We start from the raw sequence: 27,782 nt of genomic DNA, 5'->3' as shown, positions 1-27,782 counted from the left end.
TCTGATTGCTTGCAATATATATATATACAATATATATGCAATATGCAATATATGCAATATATATATATATACATACACACACACACAATATGCCTAGCATGTCTGATTGCTTATAGCATATGTACAATATGCCTAGCATGTGGGAATGACGTTTAGAAAGGAGAAGCTAGAGAGAGGCCATCTAGGTGATCTACCTTATACAGGTGCCAGCCATTGTGTGGCCTCAGATTCCAAATAACCCTCCTAAATTCTGCAGGTCAGTGAGTAACATTGCTATCAGTCAGCTCCTATAATTGACCCACATCAACCATCTTCACAGCATTTGATGAGTAAGTTAAAACACTGACAGATGCCAGGAAGATATGTAAGGACCAATCAGAAGGCACATTTGCTTTGAGTGTTTATTTTTCTCTGTATTCCTGAAGGAAACTCCTTTATGGGTGGCACCGTCGGGGGTTCCACGAACATCTTTAAGTCTGATGATCTATCAGGAGTACCGACGATAGCCAGTCACAGATTATATCTGCAGATAAGATTTATTACAGCGAAGGATATGGAGGAAAAGGCAACAAGAAAATAAAGTGTGCCCAGTGTCCAGAGAGGTCTGGTGCAGGCTTCCAGTGTTTTTCCTGCCACGTTGTACTGGCCGTGCCCTCTCTCTTTTTAGCAGTGGGCTCCTGGGACATGTGTAAGTTGTGTTGTGCAAGGAAGTCCCCTGGAATCTGAGGAATTTGTGGAGGGCTGGTCAGGAAAACACATCTCTACTCTAAGAGCGACTATGATAATTAAATTTCACCACTCAGGTGCGCACCATCAAGCTCGTCCAGCACGTCCCTTTATCCCTCATGAACAACCCACCATCAACCAGAAGCTTTCCAAGAGCAGGGACTGGCCGAGGCGGCCTGATGTGCTAACACCTGCTGCACGGGACATATCGCTCTTTTATCTGCTAGAGTAGCATCCTGGGCACTATTCATATACTGCAGACAATTCACAGTCCTCACTGGGGTAACCCAGCAATGGCTGATTTCCTACTAAAATTCCATAGCAGATGTTCCCGGTCTCACAGTTCCTATGAATACTTCCAGGAGGAAATCCGAGAGTGTGGCAGGTTCCACTAGGAGGCTCTGCTGCCTTTGAGACCTTCTCTAGTGTAGAGAAAGCAAGGGCACCGTGCACAGAGGTGACGAATGTCAGGCCAGTCCCCTTCCCTTTGTCCAGAGAAATCTCACTCGCCCACCAGCTTGTAAGACGGGTCTTGCTCATTGCTTTAGCTGTCTGCCCAGGAAGGAGAAGGGAAGGCAATGGCTGCCACCAGGGAGGGGCTCCCCCAGCGTCTTTTCTGAGTGACCCAGGGCAAAGCTTTCCTCTTAGCATTGTTCTTGTTCACGAGCTGTGAACAATAGTATTGACTGTAAGTTCACACATTAAATCTGGCTTGCCATTTCCTTAAAATGCAAGGTTTGCCAACACTAAAGACATCCCCTGGGGTTTGTCTACAGCTGGCTCGCCTGAACCTTCACTTTTCTTCGTGCTACAAACAGTGTGTGTGATTTATAGAAGCTCACAGCGGACCCTTCTGCAGTGCTGGCAATGTGGCGCAGCAGCAATGGCTGACGCAGTACCTCCCTGGCCATAGGATGTGACATGGTGGCACTTACTTGGTGTGGGGCTGGTGCAAATGAAGGTTTACTTTTTTTTTCAATTTTATTCCATTTTAATTACTTTAAGTTTATACAGCCACATGGATCTTAAAGCTGCCCATGGGAAACTGTAGCTCCAGAAGATGAAATTTAAATTATTCACAGTGTGGCCCAGAGAAGACCACTGTTAGCATTTTGGCTTATTTTCTCCCTCTAGTTTGTTTTAGGCAGCTGAGATCCACTGTACGGATATTTCATATGTTGCCTTTTTTACTTCTTAGTATATCAAATACATTTTGCTTAAAATCTCATTAGAAACTTCATTTTCAAAGGTGGCCTAGAATTGTAGCATCTGGGTTTCCCAGAAGGGACTTGGCCATGCTGCTATTCGGAGTGGGACACTCACGTGGCTTTGAGCATCACTGTCATGATTAGTGACGCCTCAGACACCTTTGTACATCAGTCCACAGGGTTCACAGATCAATAACCATTGCACCTAGGTCTGATGATATAGGATAATAATATGGCTTTAATGACAGTTTAAATTATACTTTAATTGTAATTCATTAGATAATCGACCTTTATTTTTGCAGCACTGGACAGTGAGCGCAGGACCTTGTACAGACTAAGCAAGGGGCTGCATCTCCAATTCCTAGGTTTTTAGTCAGTGTCTCACTGTGTGACCCAAGCTGGCTTATGAACCCAAAATCCTCCTGCCTCAAACACCTGAATCAAAAGCCTGCATCATCATGCCTGGCTTGTCCCTCGTATTTTAATTTGGCAAATCTCATGCCTGAGATTTGAAGACAGCTTCCCGCCACCTGGATCCACTCGCCACAGGAGCCTCATGAGGACAAACACTGCCCTTCATGCCTCCAGGTCCCTCAAATCACAGCAGGGGTGGCAGACACACGCTTGAGCCATGAAATAAACAAAACAAACAAAAAACAAAACAAAAAAAAAAAAACCAACTCTGTTGAATATAGCAGAACCAATGTCTGGATCTTCTTAATTTCCATTGGCTTTCACCAGACACTTCCCTTTCATAAACAGAAAGACCACCTGAGGTCCAGGTGAGCCTACAGGTCTGGATGGGTTCATCATTTGGAATTCTTTCCAATTGGCACTAGAAATAGGTATTGACCCAGCTTTTGTTTTCACATAGGGTCTCATTATGTAGACCTGGCTGACTGGGACTCGATGTGTAGATTGGGTTGCCATCAAATGCATGGAAGTCCGCTTGTCTCTGCCTCTGAAGTACTGGGTGCTCCCTGCCCAACGTTTACTTTTAAAAATGATGCATAGAAATGGGATGTCAGCTCCTGTCACTCAGCCTTTTTTCACCACCAAATGAGCTCAGGCCTCAGAATAACTAACTGTGCTCTAAATAGAAGCCCTTCAGTTACCGGACTTGACTTCTATCTACTGGGAAAGGTCTTCCTTAGCAAGAAGAGCAGTGAAGGCCTTGGCCCAGCCACACGCCAGCTACACGGATGTGCTTCACAACTCTCCCTGCTTATTCCAATTCCTTTCACTTCCCCTTCTCCTTCTTACCAACGTTATGAAGAAGTAAAAATAAAACAAGAAATGGCCTTTATCTGAGTTCCATCTGCTCCTAGTCTTCTCTTTGGAGAACTAGAAGACAAGGCAACCACAAGGAGAAGAAAAAATTGTGCTCTAAATAACTCTTAAAATCAAGTTAAAGATTTATTTGTTTATTATTATGTATACAGTGCTCTGTCTGCATGTACACCTGCACACCAGAAGAGGGTATCAAATCACATTGTAGATGGTTGCAAGCCACTATGTGGTTGCTGGGAGTTGAACTCAGAACTTTTGGAGAAGCAGTCAGTGCCCTTAACCGCTGAGCCATCTCTCCAGCCCCCAAATTTTTGGGTTTGTTTGTTTGTTTGTTTGTTTGTTTGACTTGGCTGACCTGGAACTCTGTTAACTAGGCTAACCTCGAACTCACAGATATCCTCCTGTCTCTGCCTCTGCCCTCCCCCAAAAGAAGACAAATTTTTGTTTAGTTTTGTTTTTACTGGGATAACATGTTATGGTGATGGAAGATAAAATCTTTAAAACAGCTATAGTTCATCCCAGAAGAAAACAAGATCTTTCTACGAACCTTGAAGTCTTCCTGACCAAATACGGACATCAGGCCTGAAATTACAGCTCAGTCAGGCAAGCCTTCTACCACAGATAACCCGTAGCGATTGCCCACCTTCCCTCTCCAGCTGAAATTCCCCGAGCAGTGTAGAGAAAGGAAAATAAAACAGTCTCATAGATCTGAAAGAACTCTATCCAGGTCTCAATGCCTAGTGACAGGGTAGCATCACAGAAACAAAATTTGAGGCAGACACTTGGGTTTCCCATCTAACGGTGATGTAATTGGTTCGCTGTGGCCATTCCTGCTGGACAACCATGACTGGTCCTGTGGTGAAGACCTCCTCCATCCTTACACGGTGGAGAAAACCCAGCCCAGCCAGGCGTCTCGGTGACCAGCAGCCAGCCATATAACAGAAGTGTGCTTGGGCAGATTTAAGAAGAAGATGCATCAAGTTGTGTTGTATTCAAACACAGCTGTCTCAACAGCCGGTGTGAGGAAGCCCTTCATTTAGGTTTCAGAGATGCAGACATCCGAGGGCTGTTCAAAAGACCTCTTACTTGAAAAAAAAAACTCAGCAATGATCATGAGCCTCAGGAAAACCAAGATTTCACTTTGTATACAGAGGGAGGCTGGAGTCCAGATTCATTCTCCTTAGCACATAGATTATCTAGGTGCGCTGTAACTTCCCGTTGAAAATGAGATTTTACTTTGAACTTTACAAGTTCAAAAGAAGAGTATGTAGTAAGCTTATTTTTCAACACTACTGACAAGGTAAGAACAATTTAAAAGCTATGGTTATGCAGCTTTTGACGTACGTGCTCTGGAAACTTTCTTCCACATCAGTGGCAGAGAAGAAAGGGCTAGAAACAGGGTTGGAGAAGCCGTGAGCTGAATCAGCAGCTAGCTTTCACCACACCAGCCTTGGATCCTAGGTCCAAGCTTAATGTGATGCTTTTGACTTTCCTCAAGTCATTTTCTTTCAGCTCAAATGCCGAACTCTTACCCTAGAGCCCCACGGTCGGAGCACTGTCAGACACACTGCCCACTCAGCTTCGGGCTATACAGCATCTCCTCCCCACCCTTTGGACGGCACTCGCCATGCTGGGCACTGAGTTCGGTGCCTCATACAGCATTCCTTGTCATCCCCCGAATGGCGGGAAGTTTTCCTTGTTTAAACAGAGAATTGTTTATCTCCCGGGCCAAACTGGCAAGCTGTCCCTTTGTGCAGGTGACAGCTCCTGAGAGCTTTGTCGCCTTCTGCCTGTGTAGAATAGTTTGTGTTTGTGGAGTTGATCTTGAGTCTTTGAGGGAAAGCTAGTGTAGGGCAAGCTTCAAGTTCAGGCTCTATCTCAAATGGCATACTTTCACCACAAGCCGGGAACCATCTTGAGATGGTGGCAAACACAGAGAGCGTGTGTGGGCAGATGCTCTGAGCGCTGATGCTTGGACAGCATTCGGTCCCACTAAGCTGGGTCCTTTTGGTTGCTTAGAAGCCCGGGGTCCATGGAAGAGGGGCAGAGACCCCTCCAGGGCCTTCTGCATGTGTCAGCTGAGATGACAAGAATGCTCTCCCATGCCTCAACCAAGCACCACTCGCATGCTCTTCAGCATCCAGCTGTGCAAGTGCTGGGTACCTAGAGGAGGCGGGAAATGGGGACCACTAACGCAGACACTGAGGGAGGCCATGCTCAAGAGGAGAAGGAAGTCCAGGTTGTGGGAGTGCGGGATGAGGTAAGCAGGTGTTACACCAGTGACCTAGTGACCTAAGCAGAGGGCCTAGGTGTCACCCTAAGGAAAATGCTGTTCTGGCTCCATTCTGCAGATCAGAAAACCAAGACTCATGGTGGTTATGCCCCACAGTCAGAAAGGCATCATTGCAAATGCACATGGTGCCACAGCGGCCACAGTGACAGAGGGGTGTGATGACAGTGATGGAAGTCTAGGCTGGATTCATCCCTAGGTTTGAATCTTGGCTGAAGGCAGAGTAGGGTCTACTTGTTAAACCCTATATGTCATAGAGAGAGAGAAGGAACCAGGTGAGAACACTGCTGACTTTAGTTTCACCTCTCAATGATGCATAGACACTATGGGGCTACAGTCTTCACTGTCTACTTGGTTGAATGAATGATGTTTCTATAGTATGGTAGTCCTCATCCTGTGGGTTGCAGCCCCCTTAGCAAACCTGTATCTCCAAAACTGTTTACATTTCAATTTATAGCTGTAGCAAAATTATGGTTATGGAGTAGCAACAAAAAACATTTTATGGGTGGTAGTCGGAGGAGGGTCCACGACAGCATGAAGAACTGTGTTAAAGGGTCCCAGGAAGTAGGAAGGTTGAGAACCACTGCTGTCGTAGGTTTCTGTCTCAGGGTTAGAATATTCTGGCTCCTGTTGTGAGGAAAATCCCTTGTATCATTGTCCTGTCCTAGCTTTCATGGGGTTCCTTACATGGTCAGTACCTCAAATCCGTCTGTTTCAGGGGTATCACTGTGTGGCTTTGTGCTGAGATACAGGACCCCTGGAAGCTGGCACAGAGTCATGGGAAGGCAGACTTGTTACAAACGTTCAGTGGCCTGCCCTCATCTCCTCCCTGAGTCATTCCCAAGAGAGAGGCTTCACTTCAGAAAGAGCACTCAAGGGCCTCCTTCCCTTTAGGGTGACAGTAACCCCAGGACATCTTCCACATCTCTGACATCAGAAGCGAGCAGCCTGTGTGGGTTTAATGGCCTCTCCCAACCTCTGGAGAGACCTGCCGCCAGTTCTGAAGCAATTTTTCCATCTTGTCCAGATGGGATTTCCAAGTCGTAATTGTGGGATAATTGCTATCCAGGCGTCTGCTCTGTGCCTGACATTAGATCCACACATTTGACAATGTGGAACAAATGCACTCCTACAGATTTTGACATTTCCTATACTCCATGCCTTGTTCAGAAGCCAGCTAGTTACCCAAAGGCCCTGAATAAATAACCCTAAGAGTCAAAGTTTGGGTGGTGAGTGCTTCTTGTACCATTATGGTGATGAACAGCCATGCATGAGATTTAACAGAACCAAGGGAGTCAGCAGTCAGACTCCAGGAAACCAGGGCAGGACTCACATTCCTCAGCTAGGATTCAGAAATGTAAAATAAGCCTTAGAAGTGATAGTGAAAGGAGAGGCTCCTTTTCTCTGTGCAAGAGTTGAGCTCACTCCAGAATCCACAGAGGTAAAAAGACCTTAGAGCTGGTTCATTCATTCTGGCAGCAAGCATTAACTGAACACCTACTATGCGTTGAGATGCTGTGGTAAGCAAGCCAGACATGCCTGGGCTTCCAGAATTGCAGCCTGTGGGAGGAGCCAAATGTACAACTAAACAAGCTTGTGGTGCCTGCCCTTCTGAGGGTAATTGTGCAGGACGCATGACCACATGACCGTGTGAGACCAGGGGCTAGAGGGCCTAAAAAACTGGTAAGGAGGTAGCATCTCTTCTGAGTCTGGGATTATCTGAGCAAGCATATTGAGAAGAAGAGGAGAAGGAGGAAAAGGAAGAAGAGGAGAAGAAGGAAAAGGAAGAGGAAGAGGAAGAGGAGGAGGAAAAGGAGGAAGAGGAGGAGGAACAAGATATGAGAAGTCTTAGCACACTGGCACACTGGCTGACCCCGACCAGCCAGGAAATCTCTGATGGTTGGGGTAGAGTGCAGGGTGGAGCTGACGGTGAGTGGCAGGAATAAATGTGAAGACAGAGCAGCCATATGGCAAAGAACATTGTAAACCATAGTACCAGAAAGAATGACGGGCATTTGAAAGATAAAGATGTGATCATAAACTGGGCGTTGTGGTACATGCCTTTAGTTCCAGCATTCAGTAGGCAGAAGCAGACAGATCTCTGTGAGTTCAAGGCCAGCCTAGTCAACACAGTAAATTCCAGGTTGCCTAGGGCTACGCAGTGAGACTTTCCCCATGCCTCCCAAAGAGAAGGAAAAGGAAAGAAAAGAAAGAAATAGGATCGTGGGAACTACACAGAGAAAGAACTGGAACCAGACAATACTCATGGCAGCAAGACCAACAGGAGGCATTTGTGCTAGAGACAAAATAGCATGATGCTGTGTAATAAAAGGTCCTGAGGGTCAGTGGCATAATCTGCTAACGTATATTGTCCTCACTCATGCACTGGTGTGTTGACAAGTGTTTGAATGTTATGGCCTTGGCTTCAAGCTTCAGAGGATTGTGCTCCAAGTGTCTCTTGCTCTACTTAGGCCGGTGACCTCATAAGACACATTCTTCTTTATATGTTATTTATTTATTTATTCATATTACATCTCAATTGTTGTCCCATCCCTTGGATCCTCCCATTCCTCCCTCCCTCCCGCTTTCCTCCTACTCCCCTCCCCTAAGACAGTGACTGAGGGGGACCTCCTCCCCCTGTATATGCTCATAGGGTATCAAGTCTCTTCTTGGTAGTCTGCTATGCTTCCTCTGAGTGCCACCAGGCCTCCCCATCCAGGGGACGTGGTCAAATATGGGGCACCAGAGTACATGTGAAAGTCAGTTCCCACTTTCCACTCAACTGTGGAGAGTGTCCTGTCTGTTGGCTAGATCTGGGTAAGGGTTCGAAGTTTACTAAATGTATTGTCCTTGGCTGGTGCCGTAGTTTGAGCAGGACCCCGGGGCGCAGATCCACCTGATAAGACACATTCATGATGAAAAGCATGAGCACAAGAAGTCGTGCCCAGCTCTGCAAACACACTTCAGATACGTTTCTATCAAGTCAGGCCTACTCGCGTCCTGTTGGCTAAAGCAGCCAGACCCCAAACCAGAAAGGTAGGGGAATGCTTCTGCCCACTGTGAGGCTACAGAAGTGTGAACCCACAGCCTAATGCAGGGGGGAAGGGGGGAGAGCAACAGTTCACTCTGTATCCCTTGTAGCGCTCAAGCTGGAGACTAGGAGATGCTAAGCCAAAGGCACAGAAACCCTCGACTGTTAGCAAGGCGGAGCTGCGAGAGGCAAGGGCGTGGTCACTAGTGCTGCCTTGGCCATTGTAAAAGGTCAGGGTTCCAGTGAGGTCTCATTTGATACTGCCTGGAAATATATCAGAAGAAGCTAAGAGAAGAAGATGGAAGTCAAGTCAGGAAGCTGAAGACGAGATGCTGGTGACGTGAGATGGTGGGCGTACACACAGGAATGAATTAGGTTTTTAAAGGTAGGAGTGATTGCATTTTCAAACAGCTGCATGGTGAAGAGGAAAACGATCAAAGGACGCTTACTTGTGCTGCCCTTCACAGAGGAGGACAAGATGAGGAAATCGTGTAAGAAAAATACAGAGTCTGCATTGAGTTTGATGGGTTTCGATGCTGACTTGGCAGAAGTACCAAGCAGCCAGTGGACTGGTGTGGGTAAGCAGGAAGTTCCACAGAGGGGCCCCTGTGGCTGGGAACGCTCGCAAGTTAACAGCAGTAAGGTGGCTTTTAGAGGCTACAACTAGTAAAGAAAGTAAATGCTGATGGAGAAGAAAGCCAGAACCATGCCCTTGTAATGTGTAGTAAATAAATCACAGGACAGAGGAGGGTGGGGAGTGGTCATCCAGAAAGAAGGGAACTGCAAGAAAGTGAGTCCACTGAGCCAAACAGAATGCCTCGGGCTGTTCCCAAGTCCCCAAGGCCAGTTGTCACCCAGAAGTCACCTTCTCCAGAAGTCTTCTAGAAGAGCAGGGGCTGACATCTTTGATGTTTCTTCCTTGGAGCTATGTCTCCCTCCCAGCAGAGGGCTTATGTGGGATGGCTCAATAAGCCAGTCAGGTCTTGATGTCTTCCCCCTGCCCCCCCCCTCACTCTTGCCTACCTTTCCCAGCAGGCATTCCTGACTGAATCCCCCATACCTGGATCCTGACCCCTGTCTGTTAGAGCCAGCCTTTTGTTTTAATGGAGATTAATGGAGACCTGCATCACAGTTGTTGTAACAGAGCCCCTGGGAGCTATAGCGACATCGTCCATCCCCAGACGTTTGCTCCTTGGATTCCAGGCTTTGTGTTAGAAAACATCAGTAATGTTTGGGGAAAGGAAAGGTCTTTAAGGATCCTAGTGTAGGAAGGCTGACAGGAAAAGCTGTTGGGTCTTGTTTTTTTCATTGGTTTAAGGGTCGCAGAGATGATGCAATCCTGAAATTCAGATGAGCTGATTCAGAAAGGCCAGGAAACTCTGCTATGGGAGTGGGAAAGAGAGGCAGGATGAGGAGGCAGCCAAGAGCAGCTGTGCTAACAATCTAGTTACCTACAGACTAAACTAGCGTGACATCCCCACAGAGGGACGTTGCGTGAGTCTTTGCTGGGGAGACGTGAACACGTCTACACACTGAAGACAGGGCAGCAATGACAGACCAAAACAACAGTCACACCAAAGTCCAACCTGATGGACCACTGAGTTGTGGGGTCACTTACAGGAGGGTGGGGGAGGGGTACTTACAGCAGCATGGCTGACACAAGGACAGTGCATCACTAAACAGCCCACTGAGAAACCACAAAACCTATAGCAGTGGAGTTCTCCAAACCCTCGGTGTCTCCTCTCTCCCGCCATCCTTAGGCTTCTATCATCCTGGGAGGGGGGCCTTGGGAGCCTTCTTCTTTTCAGCTCTTCTTGAGGCTCCTGTGTGCCATCCTCCCTCCCTGGAGAATGTTTCAACATCGGTAGCCAACAAAGGAGCTCCGGGAAACTGGACAGGCCTGTCTGGAATGATCCATCTGAGGGCCAGGCAAGCTGAGGTTGCACCTCTTCCTCGGAGTCACTGCGGGGATTAGCTGCCTGGGAGTTCAATGGTTCAGGAAGAGGCCAGCAGATGCAGAGTGGGCACTGGGTGTTGGGAGGTAGCTGGTACCCCACCTAGACATCAGGAGTGGGGTGTGTGATCTGTGGAGTGGTTCGGATATGTTCTCCAAATGCTTGTCTCTAGAAATGTAATCCTCAAAGTCGTGTGGTGATAGTGTTTGGAAGTGGTGCCCTTTGGAGGACTTAGAAATCTGATAGGCAAGGAAGGCCCAGTAGCAACTTCTGAGGACTCACAGGTGAGAGAGAGGAAGACCCTGCTTTTCCTTTGGGCCTGGCAGGTGGAGGGAAGTCTAGAACTGAGAGTCTAAGGCCCAAATCCCAAGTACAGACTTGACCTCTCATCACATATGTAAGCTGCTAAGTTGTCTCATCTTCAAATAAGAATAAAAATCACCACCACTACCCTGCCCTCCAGCCCCAGAGTGATGTTCACTGCGTCTGTGAGTGTGCTCCAGAGAGAAGGGCAGGGAAGAGTGGCAGCCGTCACTGACTTCTTTCTTTTCTGGAGCTTGTTCTCTTTTTCACCCCAGAATATTCTTCAGTGAGAGACACTCTGACCCCGTGATGCAGTTCAGGTATAAAGCCAGAGTTAGTAACATCCACCTGAAAGCTATACCCAAACAAGTGTTAGAACTGCCTTGTAAGAAACTCCAAAGCCCTGGGGAGGCTGAGGCAGGAGTACAGGACTGAGCAAGTCCAGGCTGAGCTACATAGTGAGTGTCTGTCTCAGAAAACAAGAAAGGAGTCGGGGAGGCAGGCGTGGGGGAGCCAGGCTGGAAATGACAAGCTGTAACATGTTCCTAGTATTAACTTAGCAAAAAGCAGAGACTTTGTAATTTTCCCAAGGGACTTCGTGGATTAGGTAGAGCTGACTTCAGACCATCAAGATGGCCTAGACCATTTGGGGAAAATGGAATCCTTTTGGAGTCAGGTCCTTGGGTCCCTGAATGCAGTGAGACTCTGGGAGCTGTTTTGTGTGTGACATAAATGCATGAAACTTTGTTTGAATGAGTCTCTGTGACGTCCATACGAGAAGATAGGCATGTGCTGGGGGCTGCGCTCCTGTAGACTTTGGGAACAGCCAGACTTCTGTCCCCGCTCTCGCAACTTGCCAAGAAAGGAACTGGAAAGGGGAAATGGGTGTTTCTGAAGGCGAGAAACGAAGACAGCACCAAGCTTCAGGACTGAACGCTCTGAAATGGCCCTCACACGATCTCAGGTCATCCTTGCCTTGAAAACGCTGCATGTGAACTTGCTGCGCCATGCTTCTGTGAAGCAGGGGCCTGACTGAACCCAGCTCTGCACAGAGCTGAAGGCCCACAGGCTTTTCCCCAAAGCTAATGCAGACATGACAAGAGTCTGATGCTTTTGCCCAGTACACAGACCATCAGAGACTAGTTCTGGGTTGCCTGGGTGATGGAAGTCAGATAGATAATAGATAAGCAGGCAGACAGACAGACAGACAGATGGACAGATATTTACACATATGAATATTCCTTGATTTTACATAGTGCTGCGCTGCGTAAGGACATTCCACTCCGGTATGTCACGTAGTTTGAACATACTTCCCCGACTAAACCCTCTTCTTTTTTTTTTTTTTTCCAAACCGTCTTCTTTTTCCACCTCCACACTCCTGCTACTCCTCTTTCATCTCTCAAATAGTTACACCTCTATTTCCATTCATATATAAAATTTTATATAATAGTTTATCATTAATATTCACATATGCAATTCATACATGATATATATTAAATGTAGAATCTGCATATAAAAGAAAACATGTAGGTTACATGAATACATATATTTTTCAAAACTCATCTGTTAGTGTGTATACTTAAGACCGGTATATTTTCCTGTAAGTTATACCCCAACTTGAAATGATTGGAAAGCTAGGGAGATAGATTGGCAGTTCAGAGTGCTACTGTGCAACCATGAGGACTGGAGTTCAAGTCCCAGCACCTATGGAACAAGCCAGGGGCCTGCTGATGCCTGTAACTCCAGCTCTAAGGGGCCCAGTGCCTTCTTCTGACACACACACACACACACACACACACACACACACACACACACACTGACCCATATACCCACACATATACATACAAATACAGTCCTATAGACACATATACATAAGTAAAATATATCAGCATCTTTTATAAAGAGAAGCTGAGAGCCACCCCTCACTTTGTTTGGCCTTTTTCTCCAGTGAAATGTCCACTTTTGTTTATTGCTACCAGCCTTTCCACGCTCAGCATGCGTATGCACACACCCCTATAGGCACAGCCTTTCCACACTCAGCATATATGCACACACCACACACTCCTATAGGCACAGCCTTTCCCCACTCAGCATGTGTGCACACACCACACACTCCTATAGGCACAGCCTTTCCCCACTTAGCATGTGTGCACACACCCCTATAGGCACAGGCTTTCCCCACTCAGCGTGTGTGCACACACCACACACCCCTATAGGCACAGCCTTTCCCCACTCAGCATGTGTGCACACAACCCTATAGGCACAGGCTTTCTGCACTCAGCATGTGTGCACACATGCCTATAGGCACATTTGGTGTCACAGGAAGATGATGGAAATAGAGGCCTGGAATAAAGAAACACCTGAAGTCCAGCCATCTTCCCCCAGGGTCTTTGTCCTGGTTTTCCTGGTGGAGGGGGAAGGATGGTCCCTCACAAGTAGGAGGAGATCAGCACATTAAAAAAAGACAAATGGGTTTGAGGCGGGCGGGCAGAGTGCAGTGGGTGGACATACTTCCTGCCTGGGCTGACGGTCTCATGGGGGACAGAACTCTTCTTAAATGAGACAGGCGAATTATGTGTACCACTTTGGAAACATTTCAAGTGCCCCACTTCAGGGAGCAAAGTTAGGAAACAGGATGGCGAGGAAGCTGTTTTCATATCGCTTTGTAGTTATAAGGGAAATATACACTAATAGTTAAAAACTGGAAGCAGCCTAGGTACCCATTGACAGGACAGTAATGAAACCATGGTGTATTCACACTATCACCGAATAAAAATAAACAACCTACTGACCATATTGGCCCATAAAAACCATGGGAGAATCTTTAGAAATTATGCTGAATAGAAGAGTGTTTGTGTAGGTGCTGGAGCAGTTAGGAGCAGGTGCTGCTCTTGCAGAGGACCCAACTTCAGGTCCCAGTACCCACACGGCGGCTCACAGCCATCCCTAACTCCAGTTCCAGGAGATCTGATGCCTTCTTTTGACCTCCATGGACACACATGGTGCACATACATACATACATACATACATACATACATACATACATATATACAAAACATTAATATACATCAAAATAAAATAAATCATTTTTAATGTAGAGGTTGTTTGTTTAAAAGAAAGCCACACACCACAGGAGTAGGGTTCCATCCATATGAGGTCCTAGAACGGCCCAAGCCAATGAGATCGCGGATGACCTACAGCGACAAGAGCACACCGTGTGGCACTCAGAGCACTCAGGGTCATGAGGAGGTTTGAGTTACAGAGATAGATCCATTTCTCAGAACCCATTTAATGGGGCAATAGTGATGGTGAATTTCACTAGATGAAAATTTCGTGTAAAAAGGCCATGAACTAACATTGAACATGCCTAGCGAGATGAGGGAAGAAATGTTTAGTGATGAAATTTACTGGTGTCTATAGCTTGCTCTGAAGGTCACTAAAAATCACAATATGACCCTGAACTCTTCTGGATGCTTGAAAACTTTTGTATAAGGTGTTGGGTTTTGATTTTTAAAAAAGCTACATATGCTAAAAAGAGAATGGGAATAGGGAAGATTGGGCAGAGGTCATATTACTTCTAGAAAATTATTTAGGAAGTGGTACACATGATCTCCCTGCTACCAAATTCTCTCTGACCAGTCCTCATTGCCCCCTCTGAAAAGGGCCTTTTTAGAGTTCTCATGTGACGTGATACCTCGTGACTATTTATTATTCACTCATTGGTTCCATATCAAATGCCTGGACTGTGGGGGCCTTGCTCCCCTGCTGTCTGAATGGGGTAGGATCTTGGTTTGGGAGCTATAGGTGATGAGTTTCTGCTTGTAATGTTGAGGAACGGATGACAACCCACCCCCACCCCATGGTTAAGAATGTATTGTGATCTAGGCTCTGTTCAAAAGCTTTAATACAGATGAACACAACCCTCTCAAACATGCATAAGGTAGAGACATCTCACCCTCCATTTTGCGCAACCGAAAACGGATGTTTAAATAAGTCAAATGACTAGCCTTTACAAAGAAAGTGCGTCACCAAGTAGTAGGGATTTAAAACAGAGGAAGTGGTATCAGGAACCTGTGCCCTGGGCTAGGGACTGGCTGTCATTGTTATGAAGGACCAGAGGCAGCAAGCATTTTAGTCACAGTCAAAACTTTTCAGTTATCATAGGAAAGGATAGAATGAGACAGCCTATAAACAGTGCTTAGATGTGTTAGGCAACTTCTGCTTAACTTGGTTTACAAAAGCAGGCAACAGGGGCCGGATTTGGCCCATTCATCACAGTTCACCAAGCCATGGTCCAACCCACGTCCGGTCTTCAGAGGAGTTAGGCCAAGAGCCAAGAAAGGGTCCCAACGGTTGACTACTGTGTTTGCATGGATGAGTCAGGGGTCAGCCATTGAGGTACAAACAAGCTTTAAGAGCTCAGTTCTCTAACAAGGAGAAATGAAGGTCCCCCCTAGGGCATGCACTGCCAAAGGAAGATTCAAAAGAAGAATGGAGAACGGAGAAATCCCATAGAAGAACCCAGCATCTTTCATCTTTGGAGCCAGATTTCGTATTTCGGCAAAACTATTCCTTGAGGTTCTGTGTGACTGTAAGAGTGGAGTTCAAGGATTTGAGTAAAGCATGGTTTGTTTTGAGAGTATTAGCCACACGGAATCTTCCTCTGTGGATCTTTACACCCCTTGGTCCTTGGCTACTTAAGGGTAAGAAATCACTCAGTTTTTATTAGGGATTTGACCCTAGAGCTGAGGGAGCAAGCAGGCCTGGGAGCACACACACTTCTATTTAAATAATGCATATTGTGTTAAAAAATAGATCTTGATGGATTTCTGAGTGTATATTCGCAGCTTGTTGACGTTTATGCACAACCCAGGCGCTGCGTGGCTGAAGACACCGCCAAAGAGGTGTCTCCCCGCTGATGACCACTGTGCTGCTCCGAGAACACTCTTCTCCCCAGCACTGTACAGAGTGGGGGACCATCAAAGAGTCAGTGTAGGATGTATGTTTGGAGAAAAAAAAATCTTATTTTCTTCTTAAGGTGGTTTCACTATTTAGCCCAGGACGGCCCTAAACTCACCTCCCTCCTGAGTGCTGGGATTACAGGCAGGAGCCACCTCACCCAGCAAGAGAGCCCTTATTGTTGTCATATCTTTGCAACTTAGCCCTCAGTTCTGACTCCTCTACACCAACCTGCTGATGAGAGAGGGAAAGTATGGAGAGTACAGACAGATTACCAGGCAGCCTGAGATGGGCCCAGCCTCCATTTTTCTGCTCTGATTTTATAACATTAACCTATAGCCTTCTTGTCACACTTACAGCTTGATTCCCCTTCATTTCCCAGAAGCCATGTGGTGGTTGATAACTGTTTCCCAGCCAGGGACCAGCAGATGTAGAACTCAGAGAGATGGACACTGTTGTAGGGAGTTTAAGGAGTTGATAAAAAGAATTCAACACTTAGCTAGAATAGAAAGCAAACAAATTAATTTAGTCTCCTTCAAAGAGAGCAACCAGCATGGCAGCTACAGAAGAGCTGCCTGCAGATGGCCATGGGTTGTAGAGAGACTCCATTTTGGAAGCCCTCACTTTGTTAGAAGAAGCCACTTGGCCTGCAATTCACTGGCATGTAGTTCCAGTCGCACAGGTGTGGGCAGTCATGATTGGCCTGTTTGGTTCTAGGTAGCTAGGGTGAGTCACTACATGCAACTCCGCTCTCCAGACCTGTAATTCCTGCCATGCAAATGAAGCCTATCTGTTTTGTTACACGGCGTGTCTGATTTTGATTGGCTTTGTTGTCTGTTGTTGGATTTTTCTGTCCTGGTGGATGCTTTCTGGATCAGATTTACAGTGGTTCCTTTCTGGTCCTTTACTTACAGCCCTCCCTCTACAATCCAGCTGATGCCTTCCCTGGCAGACATTGCTTCGGCAGGGCTGTTAGGCTCCAGGTCTCTCTAGAAAGGACTGGCTATTTAGAGCATCTGGTAAAAGACGAGCTGACACACTCACCTTTAGAGACCCACACCTGTTCCCGTGCACGCATCTCAGTGGGAAACATCAAAACGAGAGCAATAAGTAGTTTAAGCCTTGTCAAGAGATAACCCCCCCAAGCCACTCCTCATCTTCTTAGAAAACAGTTGACAAATAAGGGCATGGTGGTACACACCTGTAACCCCAGCACTGTGCAGACTGATGCCAGAGGATTGTGAGTTTGAGGCCAACTTGGACCATGGAGCAAAATTACTGCCTCAAGAAGAAAAGCAAGAGAAAAAGAAGGAAAGCGCTAGAGAAATCAACCAGTCTTGTTCCCTCTTTCCAGAAACACAGCTTAACAGGTTTTCATCCCTTCAGGACCATGTGTGTAGGATGGGAGTTGGGTAGAGGCAGGAATAGAGTCCCTAGACTTGAACCCATGCATCCACTTCTTCCCGTCAAGTAAGGAAAATAAGACATAAGTGCTGGCTTTGCCACAGTTTAATGAGTGATGCAATGGGACAGAAGAAGCAGACTTTGAAATTATATTGCTCTAAATGGCCTGAAGTTGGTAGCAGCACTGGTTACAGGGCCTCCAAGAACCGATGGTCTATCTTAACCCAGACACAGAGAGTCTTAAGGAGAAGTCCTTCGTGGGAACCAGTGCTGATGGCTAATGAAAGGACGTGGGCTTCATCTCCACATAGCTCTTAGGCTCAGAACTTTGGAACTAGCCCACCCAGTTCTTCTGGGGTGTCTTCTGTGATTGGGCTAGAGGGTAGTTTCCTTTGAAGCAGGCACTGATGATGTTGTGGGAGGTTTAAAAAATTCTTTATCCTTAGTTCTCTTCAGTTGACATGCAGAATACACTACTGTCTCTTGAGAGTCCAAGTCTGGTGGTTTGAATTGGAATCCATACACTGCTGTGTTTGAATGCTTAGCTCATAGGGAGTGGCATTATTAGGAGGCGTGACATTATTAGGAGGCGCGGCCTTGTTTGAATAGGCATGGCTTTGTTGGAGGCAGGGCTTTGAGGTCTCATATATGGTCAAGCTGGGTCTAGAGTGGCAGTTGCTTCTGCTGCCTCCAGATCGAGATGTAGAACTCGCAGCTCCGTCTCCAGCACCATGTCTGCCTGCACGCCGCCATGCTTCTCCCTATAGCAATAACAGACTAAACCTCTGAAGCTGCAAGCTAGCCCCAATTAAATGTTTTCCTTTGTAAGAGTTGCTGTGATCCTGGTGTCTCTTCCCAGCAGTAGAAACCCTAACTAAGACACCAAGGGAATGGATGATTTCATAGCACAGTTTGCATTGGGGTCCCTATACTTGGTGGTATCTCAGTTGGCTTTGGCTTCAAATCTGTCAAGTAGGACATACAGGACAGGTGCTGAGGAGGAGAAGGAACATTCTCTTCCAAGTGGAAGTCCAGGCAATGACAGCCACATCTAGTTAAACTCTCAAGCTACTTGTAAACTAAGTAGCTTGGCATCTTTCTCAAATAAACTTTATGTGAAAAATAAAATATAAACTTTATCTAAAATTTTCCATCACCTTTTGGGTGATACAATGCATCCTAAAAGTAACATGAATCTGAGAAAACTTAATGTCAACAGAGGTCAACAGGACAGTGTGGTTGACAAGAATCACAACACGATGGAAAGTCTGAGTGTTTGTGGGCTGGTATGGCTGGGGCCCTGCCTTTGCAGTAAGGACAGGATTGGGCTGGGAGCTGGCAAAGACAACTGTGTGTGTCTGAAAAAGCATGTACTCCCAAAAGATGGCACAGCTACAGTGCCACTGTCTGCTTCCATTTTAGAGGAGAAATTTGCAGTCACTGCTCTTCAGAGTTGCTTGCGTATCCTGCACTAAGCAGGTGCCTGATTCAGAAGCCTAATCTTGTCCAATCCTTCCTTATAGATTCGGCTGAATAGCAGAGGGCTCATCTACTCTGTGGGCTTGCTCCTGGCCTCTGTCTTTGTCACGGTAAGTTTATAGCTTCTTTCTAGTCTTAGATGTTCATGTTCAACCCCTCCCATTGCTCACCTTGAAGAGCAGATGTGGGCAGCTCCATTAAATAGAGCAGACACCCAGATGTGCCATCTCCTGGCTGTTTCTTCTAAAAGAGGATTCACTAACCCACTGGAGTACCTCCATCCTTCCTAGAAGAAGCTAGCCTCTTCTTAAGAGTGTGGTCCTATCTCATGCCAATCCTAAAATATTTAGAGTGCTGGAGTATAGCTCAGCAGTAGGGCACTTGCCTAGAATGGCTTTGTTGAGTCCTCAATCAGATGATAAAAAGCAGAGTCAAGCTGGGAAGATAGCTCGGAGGGTAAAGTGCTCTGTGTAAGCATGTAGACCTGAGATCAGATTCCCCAGAATTTACATAAAAGACAGGCATAGCAGTATATGCCATGTCACCCTAGCACTATGAGACAGAGGCAGGCAGATCCATGGGCCTCCCTGGCCAGTCAGCTTAGCCAAGAAAGAGTGAGCTCTAGGTTTAGTGAGAGACCTTGTCTCAAACAATAAGGTAGAGAAGTAATCAAGGAAGGCATCCCAACATCAACCTCCCACTCCCACACATGTACAGGTCAGCAAGTACACTGCATACACACACACACACACACACACACACACACACACACAGAGCAGAGGTGTTCTGTCTTTTGTATTAGATTAGCCACCAAAGGGTAGATTCCATTTTATGGATTCTTCTAGGTTGTAAAACGTCCCCATAATTCTTCATCTTTGACCAATATTCCGTATTCAGAGACTAAGATATATTTTATCATCAAGGCACTTCTAATGCTACTGCACTCACTGTCTGGGTCAGTGCATCCATTTGTGTAATTCAATATTTTCAACTAAACTTATTGTTTGGTGGGAATAAATTTCCACTTTAAGTATTCACTAGCATACAAAGATGCTGTTGAAATTTTACCTCAACAGGTACTGAAGCACAATGTAATTTTTTTTCCTCAGTGCTCCAAGGAAATAGTCACTGAGCCTCACCTTGTATGTTTGTAATGTACATTTGCCAAAGACTGAGGATCCAGAAGGCCAGGCAAGAAAGAAGAGCAGTAATGTAGAATGTGGGTCTAATGTCAAGATTTTACCTGAGCAAATACTGCCTTACACAAATGTGTTCATTTGCATAGCTGACCTTTCATAGTTAGGAGCTTCTTCACACATGGTGTGACTGGGAGCTGTGACACTTTGCACTCTTTCTGCACACTGAGCCCAGAGCCTTGCACACACTAGGCAGGAGCTTGAGCCCAGAGCCTTGCACGCACTAGGCACACACTGAACTGTATCTACGACTTTCTTTTTACTTAATAGTTTGAAGTGGAGCCACAGTAAAGGTGCACAGATCAAACCTGTGATCCTCTTGCCTCGGCCTCCAAAGTCGCTGGGATGATATCGCCACACCAGTTGGTCTAGCCACGTTATGCTTTTTGTAGCCACACACTGTACTCGCTCCCTTGCATATTTTCCCATATAGAGCTTCCCTTGGACTCACTACTACATCTCCATTATATAGAGGAAGGATAATGTCTTGAGAAGTTAAATGACCCGGGTTTATTGATGCCAAGTGAACTGTAGAGCCGGCCAGATGGCAACCCAGTGCATGCTTGTAGTTCTTACATGTCTCCTAGTGTATTCTGTGGTTGGGCAAGGCTGTAGGAGGCTGGGCTAACCCACTTGTTCAGTTATCGAAATGGAGTTGATGAAAGAAAAGTAGTTCTAGAAAGACTGAAAATTTTCAAACATCTTACACGTGCAGTGTCTGTTAGACCTCCAAGAAGAAAAGACAAGAAAAGTGGTCGAGGCAAGAGTCTAACCTTAGCAGGCGTGTCCTATATAGGGGCATTTGGTGCAGATAGAGTTGGATGCTCTGCTGTTTGACACAATTCCTCAGGACAATGAACATAGTTAGAAAACACAAGAGATCCCTGACTGGAGTCATAAAAGGCTCAGACACTTGGAGACCGAATTAATGAGAATAAAATACCTAAAGAAACAGAGAAAGATCCAGGGGTGGTTGGTACATAAAGAATTTAGGAAACTGAAGCAGAAGGATCAAGTGTGTAAGGCCTGCCTGGGCTACACAAAGGTCAAGTGTGTAAGGCCTGCCTGGGCTACACAAGGGTCAAGTGTGTAAGGCCTGCCTGGGCTACGTAATGTGACCCTATCTGTAAATAAAATAAAGGAACATAGAAAGGACAGTGGTTGAATATGAAAGAAAACAGTAGGGTGTGGCATCTTGGAGACCAAGTAAACATGATGGTTCAGGATAGAAAGAATGGCCAGCTGCTCCAAGCAAGACACACCCCAAATATTGGCCATTACAGCTAGAAATGTCTCATTGGTGGTTGATGAGAGAGTGGTTTGTGATGGGGAAAGTTAACTGGAACAAGAGAAGAATAAAATGAGATGTTAAAGATACTTTGTATTTGTATGTGAGATGATTTTTTTTTTTAGGTTGGTGAGAAAAATTTTGAAAAGCATCGCTTTTTTCAATGAATTGATTGAATTGAAGTAATTCCAGGGTGGAGAAGGGAAGACAGCAAAAGGTGAAAGAGAAGGAAGCTACCGAGGAACACAGCCTTAAGCACTAAGAGAAATGGGATCCAGTGTACGTGTGGAGCTGGCTGTGGATGGGCACAGAAGGGAGCCCTCCCTAACAGAGAGAAGCTCAGCTCATAGATGGCAAAGACAGCCCTGTGAAGTGGGCATGAGTGAATGGGATTGTGTTGAAATTGAGGCGAGATATAAAATAGCTTTGTGAAGACAGGGTAAGCAAGCAGGGACCCAGGGAGGCCAGGGCAATAGCTTTAAAGCATTAACAACCAACCTAGGGTCAGTGCGCCCTATTCATGTGGCTGGGCCTTGTGCTCCAGCTTTGGTGGAAAGCTGTGTGTATCCAGTCTGAGCAAATGGAGACAGGACTTGCACTAAAGGATCCTGGATTAGCCAAGCAAGGGCACCAAATGAGAGAGAAACCTGAGACATTTGCCAAAGCAATAATAGATGGAATGAAAAGAAAGCCCTGAAGGGAGGAGAGAGACAAGCTGGGGAGAGCCCATGGGATGCTGGTTGTCTTAGTTACTCTTCTGTTGCCATGACAAAACACCATGACCAAGGCAACTTATAAAAGAAAGCATTTAACCAGGGGCTCGTTGTTCCGGATGGTTAGAGCACGTGACTGTCGTGGCTGGGATTATGGCAGCAGGCAGGTAGGCAGCTTACATCTGATTCCTAAGCATGAAGCAGACAGACAGACAGACACTGGGCATGGCACAGGCTTTTGAGACCTCAGAGCTCACCCCCAGAGACACGCTTCTCCCAACAAGGTCCTGAACAATCCAGCTTATTTGAAGTTATGAATGATCCTTTGACGGCCACTTTCATTTGAACCACCGTAGTGACGGAGTCCAGAAATTTTAGACCCTGGAGGCATGCGGAGTTGTGGATGTTGGGTACCCACAGAAAGAGTGTAGGCAATGCTAACACCATGGTACTAGGTGTTTCTGCTGCTGGTAGTAACAAGGTCAAGGCTACCACACTGTCCCCTAGAACTTTCCCAAATGAAACAGCTGGACACGCAGGGCGGGACAAACACTGGACGTGCAGCATTAAGCACCTGCAGTGAAGCCAGCGCTGCTGAGATGAGAAGGTGCAGTTTGCATCTTATCTGAACATAAATATAGGTCGACGCGCATGTCTAGCAGGGAACTCGGTTGCTCGTAGGGGACTGGTGCAGAACTCAAGAACTTAACAAAAAGGCAGTGTGAGTACAGTGGCCGACTGTGAGGATGAGCCAGGACATAAGACTGCAGAGATTGGCGGTTAGCCAGGGCAGCATGATAGACAGCAAGCAATCCAGTTGGGAAATTAGAGATTTCACTCTTGGTTTTTAGGGAGGAGTGAAATAATTATTTGGAAGCAGCAACTTGGCAACTTCCTCGCCTCCATCCACAGCAATGGGAAGAGACTCACACATAGTAGAAAATTGGCTAGGTGAGGCTTAGAGATACAGAAGATAGCCTCGGGGCTTAGAAAAGAGAAAAGAGGCCAGTGTCCAGCGCCACACGCAGAGGACTGTGGGGATAGAGCTGAGAGGTAAACCTAAGCCACTCTCGGGGTTTGGACCCATCATTTTTGTTTGTTAACAGGATGACCACTGCTGGCAGGTTCTGGCCTCCTCTCTTTTTGACCTTAATGTTCCTATTTTCCAAGGATGTTGCAGGCTCAGGTCCACCCCCACCGCATCCCACCCTTCCAACACCCTCTGACTCAATTCTGTGTGTTGCAGGTGTTTGGTGTTCACCTGAACAAATGGCAGCTGGACAAGAAGCTGGGGTGTGGGTGCCTCTTCCTGTACGGCGTGTTCCTCTGCTTCTCCATCATGACGGAGTTCAACGTGTTCACCTTTGTGAACTTGCCCATGTGTGGGGACTAGTGATTGGCCAGGCCACCTGCCGAGGCCTGGATCCTTCTTCTCTGTGCAATACGAGACCCGGCCGCACCCGAGTCATGTGGCCCCTCAAGGGCCGCGGCGTCCGTCTCTCCCGTGCTGTCCACAGGCCTCCGCTCCTGTCCTGGTGGGCTAGGCTCTCCCTGCCACCTCCTTTGCTCCCCAACTCCCTTGGTCCTACCTCCCACCCAGTCCCTGTCACCTGCCCGCCCCGTTCCTGTCTCCTCTTCCGTGTGAAGATGTCCAGCATCCACATGAATTTTCAAGCTCCATTTTTGAACAGTGACTGAGAATTCTAGAACAAAACTGGCTGCTAACTGGCCCAAGCCAGGCACAACTTACTCCAATGCCTCCTCCTTTTTTAAGTTATTTCACAGAAGATACCCTAATTTATGACCAGAGACTTTGAGGAAACAGGAGAGGGTCCGCTCATGGCAGGAAGTGTTGGGATTGTTTTGTTTGGGGGTGATTCCTAGGCTACTGGGTTTGGGGAATTGTTTTACTTGAGAGAGCTCTTTGTTTCTTTACTTTTCTTCAGAGATGGAGGAATCCCCTGTGTCTTCTCTCACTGGGCTCTGGCTTAATAGATGATCCACAGATCATACTTAGTGTCTCCTGGGGGTGAATGAATCCCAGGCATGTTGGGAACCTAACAATTAGGTGGGAAACCGCTGAGCAAAACCACTAGGAATAAATGCATGACGTGACATTTTTCTGCCCGAGGACACCTCACTAAAGTCCTGGAGGCATCACCTGGGGGTGGGGGTGGGGCGCAAGGAGTTAGAGGAAGAAACCTGCTTCACACATGTTCACTACGACCATCTCTTTCTCACTAGGTTCTTTCTAGTTTTTCAAGCAATAGTTCTAGCCTGCCTGTGGCCTTTGACAGGGAGGCCCTGGCTAACTGTCCATCTGTAAGGCACCAGGCAGTCAACAACAAAGACTTCCCCAGCGTGTGAGTCCTTGAAATGTGCTCTTGTTGCTTGGCATTTGTGGTGACAGGGAGTGACCCCAGAGGCTAGAGGCTATCACTGTGCTCTGGACAGAAGTTACAGACACTGGTTTCTTGGAAAATGGAGAGAAGCACATTTTGCACAGATGTCGTCGATGAAGTCCCAATTTGCCACTTGGTATCGAGTACACTGGACCCTGACAGCTGGCTCTTGAGCAAGCATCCTTCCTCATGGGATGCCACCAACAAGCTAGCCAGCTTGACCCCTCCCCTCCCGGAGGGATGGCCAGGGAGGGAGAAAGCAGAGAACTGATGCCTCGGAAACCACAGGATGTGTTAACTTCAGACTGGCTCAAGGGCACAAATTATTGTGAACGTTTCGCCAATCACTGCTCCACCGCCCTGCTAGATTTTCTACGATGCTGAATTATTATGCAGAATAATTCCACCAAGTTGAGACCCACCCATGCTTGTTACACTTGTATTTATTGAAACTGTGGATTCTTGCCCGCCGTGCTGTTCCTTAATTTACGTTAAGCACTGATCACTTATCATCCATTCGGTATGGTTCTCCGAGTCCCTTGTACACATCCTGGTTTGAATTGTAAAAATAACCTGCTACAGATTGGTTGAATGTTTCTGTCTGAGGTACAAGCCGAGGGGCAGCGTCAACCAAGGACCAGGAGAGGAGATCACCAATTTGGGCTCTCCGAGCTAAGACACACTTATTGATTTGGTTGCACATTTTGCACTGGTTTATGGCGATTGTTTTCTTGGACGGATGGTGTAAAATAAACTTCTCTGTTCTGTATCCTCCCTCAAACACAGCGTATTGCTTTCTCTCCTGGACTGGTGGTGTTAATAGCAGGCACAGCATACCACGAGTGCTATGGAGCCCAGTATGTGTGCAGCCTTTATCTCTTCTGACTGGACTGACCTGGAAGACTGGTATGTCTAGCAAATAACAGGCATGAGCTGCTAAATAATGGGTCCTGTCTAAAGTCTGAATGGATTTTGGATCTGTGTCGTATCACAGAATTCTAGAATTCTGCCTGTGGTAGAGTACAGGGGACTTTGTGTTAGGAATCCCTTCTTTCTGATGGATACAAAAGGCCACAGAGTCTTGATGCTGTTTAGCAGGGCCAAGGCCTCTATATTGGTGTTAGAAGGTTTCAGTCATGAAAATTAAGACCTTTCTGAGTTGGCGTGATATCTGGAGTCCCAGCTTTCAGGGAATTGAGGCAGGTTGACCTCAACTCAAGGGCTACACAGAAAAACTCTGCCTCAAAAAAAGCAAACAAATTCCTGCAAAGCCAATTCCCCAAAAGAGACCCTAAGATAGAGTTAAAACAAGCCATGCTATGATCCAAAGGACTCTCTAGAAATAGTTAGCCAGACCTGTAAGTCTGCACAATTTATATAGGAACCAGAAGAAAAATGGCTTCTGAGTCACAGCAACAGCTTAGCTGTTTAAAATACATATTCCCAGTGTAAGAATGTAGAAGGTGCCTGGCTTTGTTTCTTTGTATTCATCTTAAGATGTCTGGCTACTGTAGTTCTGTGTCTCACAATTACACCTTGGATGTGGGTTAGAGTATTCTATTATACCTGTTGGTGTTGAAAAGCATTAGTTACTTAGTTTTCCTAATCTCCAGCAAAAAGACATGTGATGGAAGCTTTGCTTTATCTTATTTACCCCTTCCTCCGTGCTGGTGATGAGATCCAGGACACTGTATATGGTAGGCCAGCACACTGAGCTGCATCCCCAGCACACAGGAGCTTGTTTTAAAAACAAGCTTTGTCTGTAACACACACTGTAAAATCTTTAGAAAATACAGTTAAGTTCTCAATGTGTCAAAGTGGAAATCTCCTGGATGAACCCCTGGCACCAGGGCTCACAGCTATTAAGCCCTGAACTCAGGATGCAGTTGGGAAGACAGAGAGATCAAAGCTAGTGTGCTTAACAAGTTCCAGGCCTGACCAACATAGTGAGATGCTCCTTCAGAGAAAGAGAGAGAGAGAGAGAGAGAGAGAGAGAGAGAGAGAGAGAGAGAGACAGACAGACAGACAGACAGACAGACAGACAGAGACAGAGAGAGGGACAGAGAGAGGCCCACCCTCCATCCCTCCATCCCTCCACCCTCCATCCCTCCATCCCTCCACCCTCCATCCCTCCACCCTCCATCCCTCCATCTCTCCACCCTCCATCCCTCCATCCCTCCACCCTCCATCCCTCCACCCTCCATCCCTCCACCCTCCATCCCTCCACCCTCCATCCCTCCATCCCTCATCCCTCCACCCTCCATCCCTCCATCCCTCATCCCTCCACCCTCCATCCCTCCATCCCTCCACCCTCCATCCCTCCACCCTCCATCCCTCCATCCCTCATCCCTCCACCCTCCATCCCTCCATCCCTCATCCCTCCACCCTCCATCCCTCCATCCCTCCACCCTCCATCCCTCCACCCTCCATCCCTCCATCCCTCATCCCTCCACCCTCCATCCCTCCATCCCTCATCCCTCCACCCTCCATCCCTCCATCCCTCCACCCTCCATCCCTCCACCCTCCATCCCTCCATCCCTCATCCCTCCACCCTCCATCCCTCCATCCCTCATCCCTCCACCCTCCATCCCTCCATCCCTCCACCCTCCATCCCTCCACCCTCCATCCCTCCATCCCTCATCCCTCCACCCTCCATCCCTCCATCCCTCATCCCTCCACCCTCCATCCCTCCATCCCTCCACCCTCCATCCCTCCACCCTCCATCCCTCATCCCTCCACCCTCCATCCCTCCATCCCTCATCCCTCCACCCTCCATCCCTCCATCCCTCCACCCTCCATCCCTCCACCATCCATCCCTCCATCCCTCCATCCCTCCATCCCTCCACCCTCCATCCCTCCACCCTCCATCCCTCCATCCTCCATCCCTCCACCCTCCATCCCTCCATCCCTCCACCCTCCATCCCTCCACCCTCCATCCCTCCATCCCTCTACCCTCCATCCTCCATCCCTCCACCCTCCATTCCTCCACCCTCCATCCCTCCACCCTCCATCCCTCCATCCCTCTACCCTCCATCCTCCATCCCTCCACCCTCCATTCCTCCACCCTCCATCCCTCCACCCTCCATCCCTCCATCCCTCTACCCTCCATCCTCCATCCCTCCACCCTCCATTCCTCCACCCTCCATCCCTCCATCCCTCATCCCTCCACCCTCCATCCCTCCACCCTCCATGCTCCATCCCTCCACCCTCCATCCCTCCACCTTCCATCCCTCCATCCCTCCACCCTCCATCCCTCCATCCCTCCACCCTCCATCCTCCATCCCTCCACCCTCCATCCCTCCACCCTCCATCCCTCCAACCCTCCACCCTCCATCCCTCCATCCCTCCCTCCCTCCATCCCTCCATCCCTCATCCCTCCACCCTCCATCCCTCCATCCCTCCACCCTCCATCCCTCCATCCCTCCATCCCTCCATCCCTCCATTCCTCCACCCTCCATCCCTCCACCCTCAATCCTCCATCCCTCCACCCTCCATCCCTCCATCCCTCCATCCATCCACCCTCCATCCCTCCATCCCT

At 47.4% G+C, this 27,782-nt stretch overlaps 1 protein-coding gene across 1 annotated transcript in view; it reads left to right on the top strand.

Annotated features, from left to right (window-relative positions):
• The window catches only part of SLC24A3 (solute carrier family 24 member 3), a 496,071-nt gene extending 471,046 nt beyond the window's left edge, over positions 1–25,025 (top strand). The window contains exons 16-17 of the mRNA XM_084777255.1: positions 18,690–18,755; positions 23,089–25,025. Coding sequence (XP_084633381.1) covers positions 18,690–18,755; positions 23,089–23,235 — 213 coding nt within the window. The 3' untranslated portion in view covers positions 23,236–25,025. The remainder of the gene's footprint in view (positions 1–18,689; positions 18,756–23,088) is intronic.
• Positions 25,026–27,782: the final 2,757 nt, after the last annotated feature.

This window comes from Acomys minous (genome assembly GCF_964271855.1).
Source record: "Acomys minous genome assembly, chromosome: 3".
Lineage (NCBI taxonomy): Eukaryota > Metazoa > Chordata > Mammalia > Rodentia > Muridae > Acomys > Acomys minous.
Note: the sequence above shows the minus strand (reverse complement) of the source record. Positions and strands in the feature narration are given on the sequence as shown.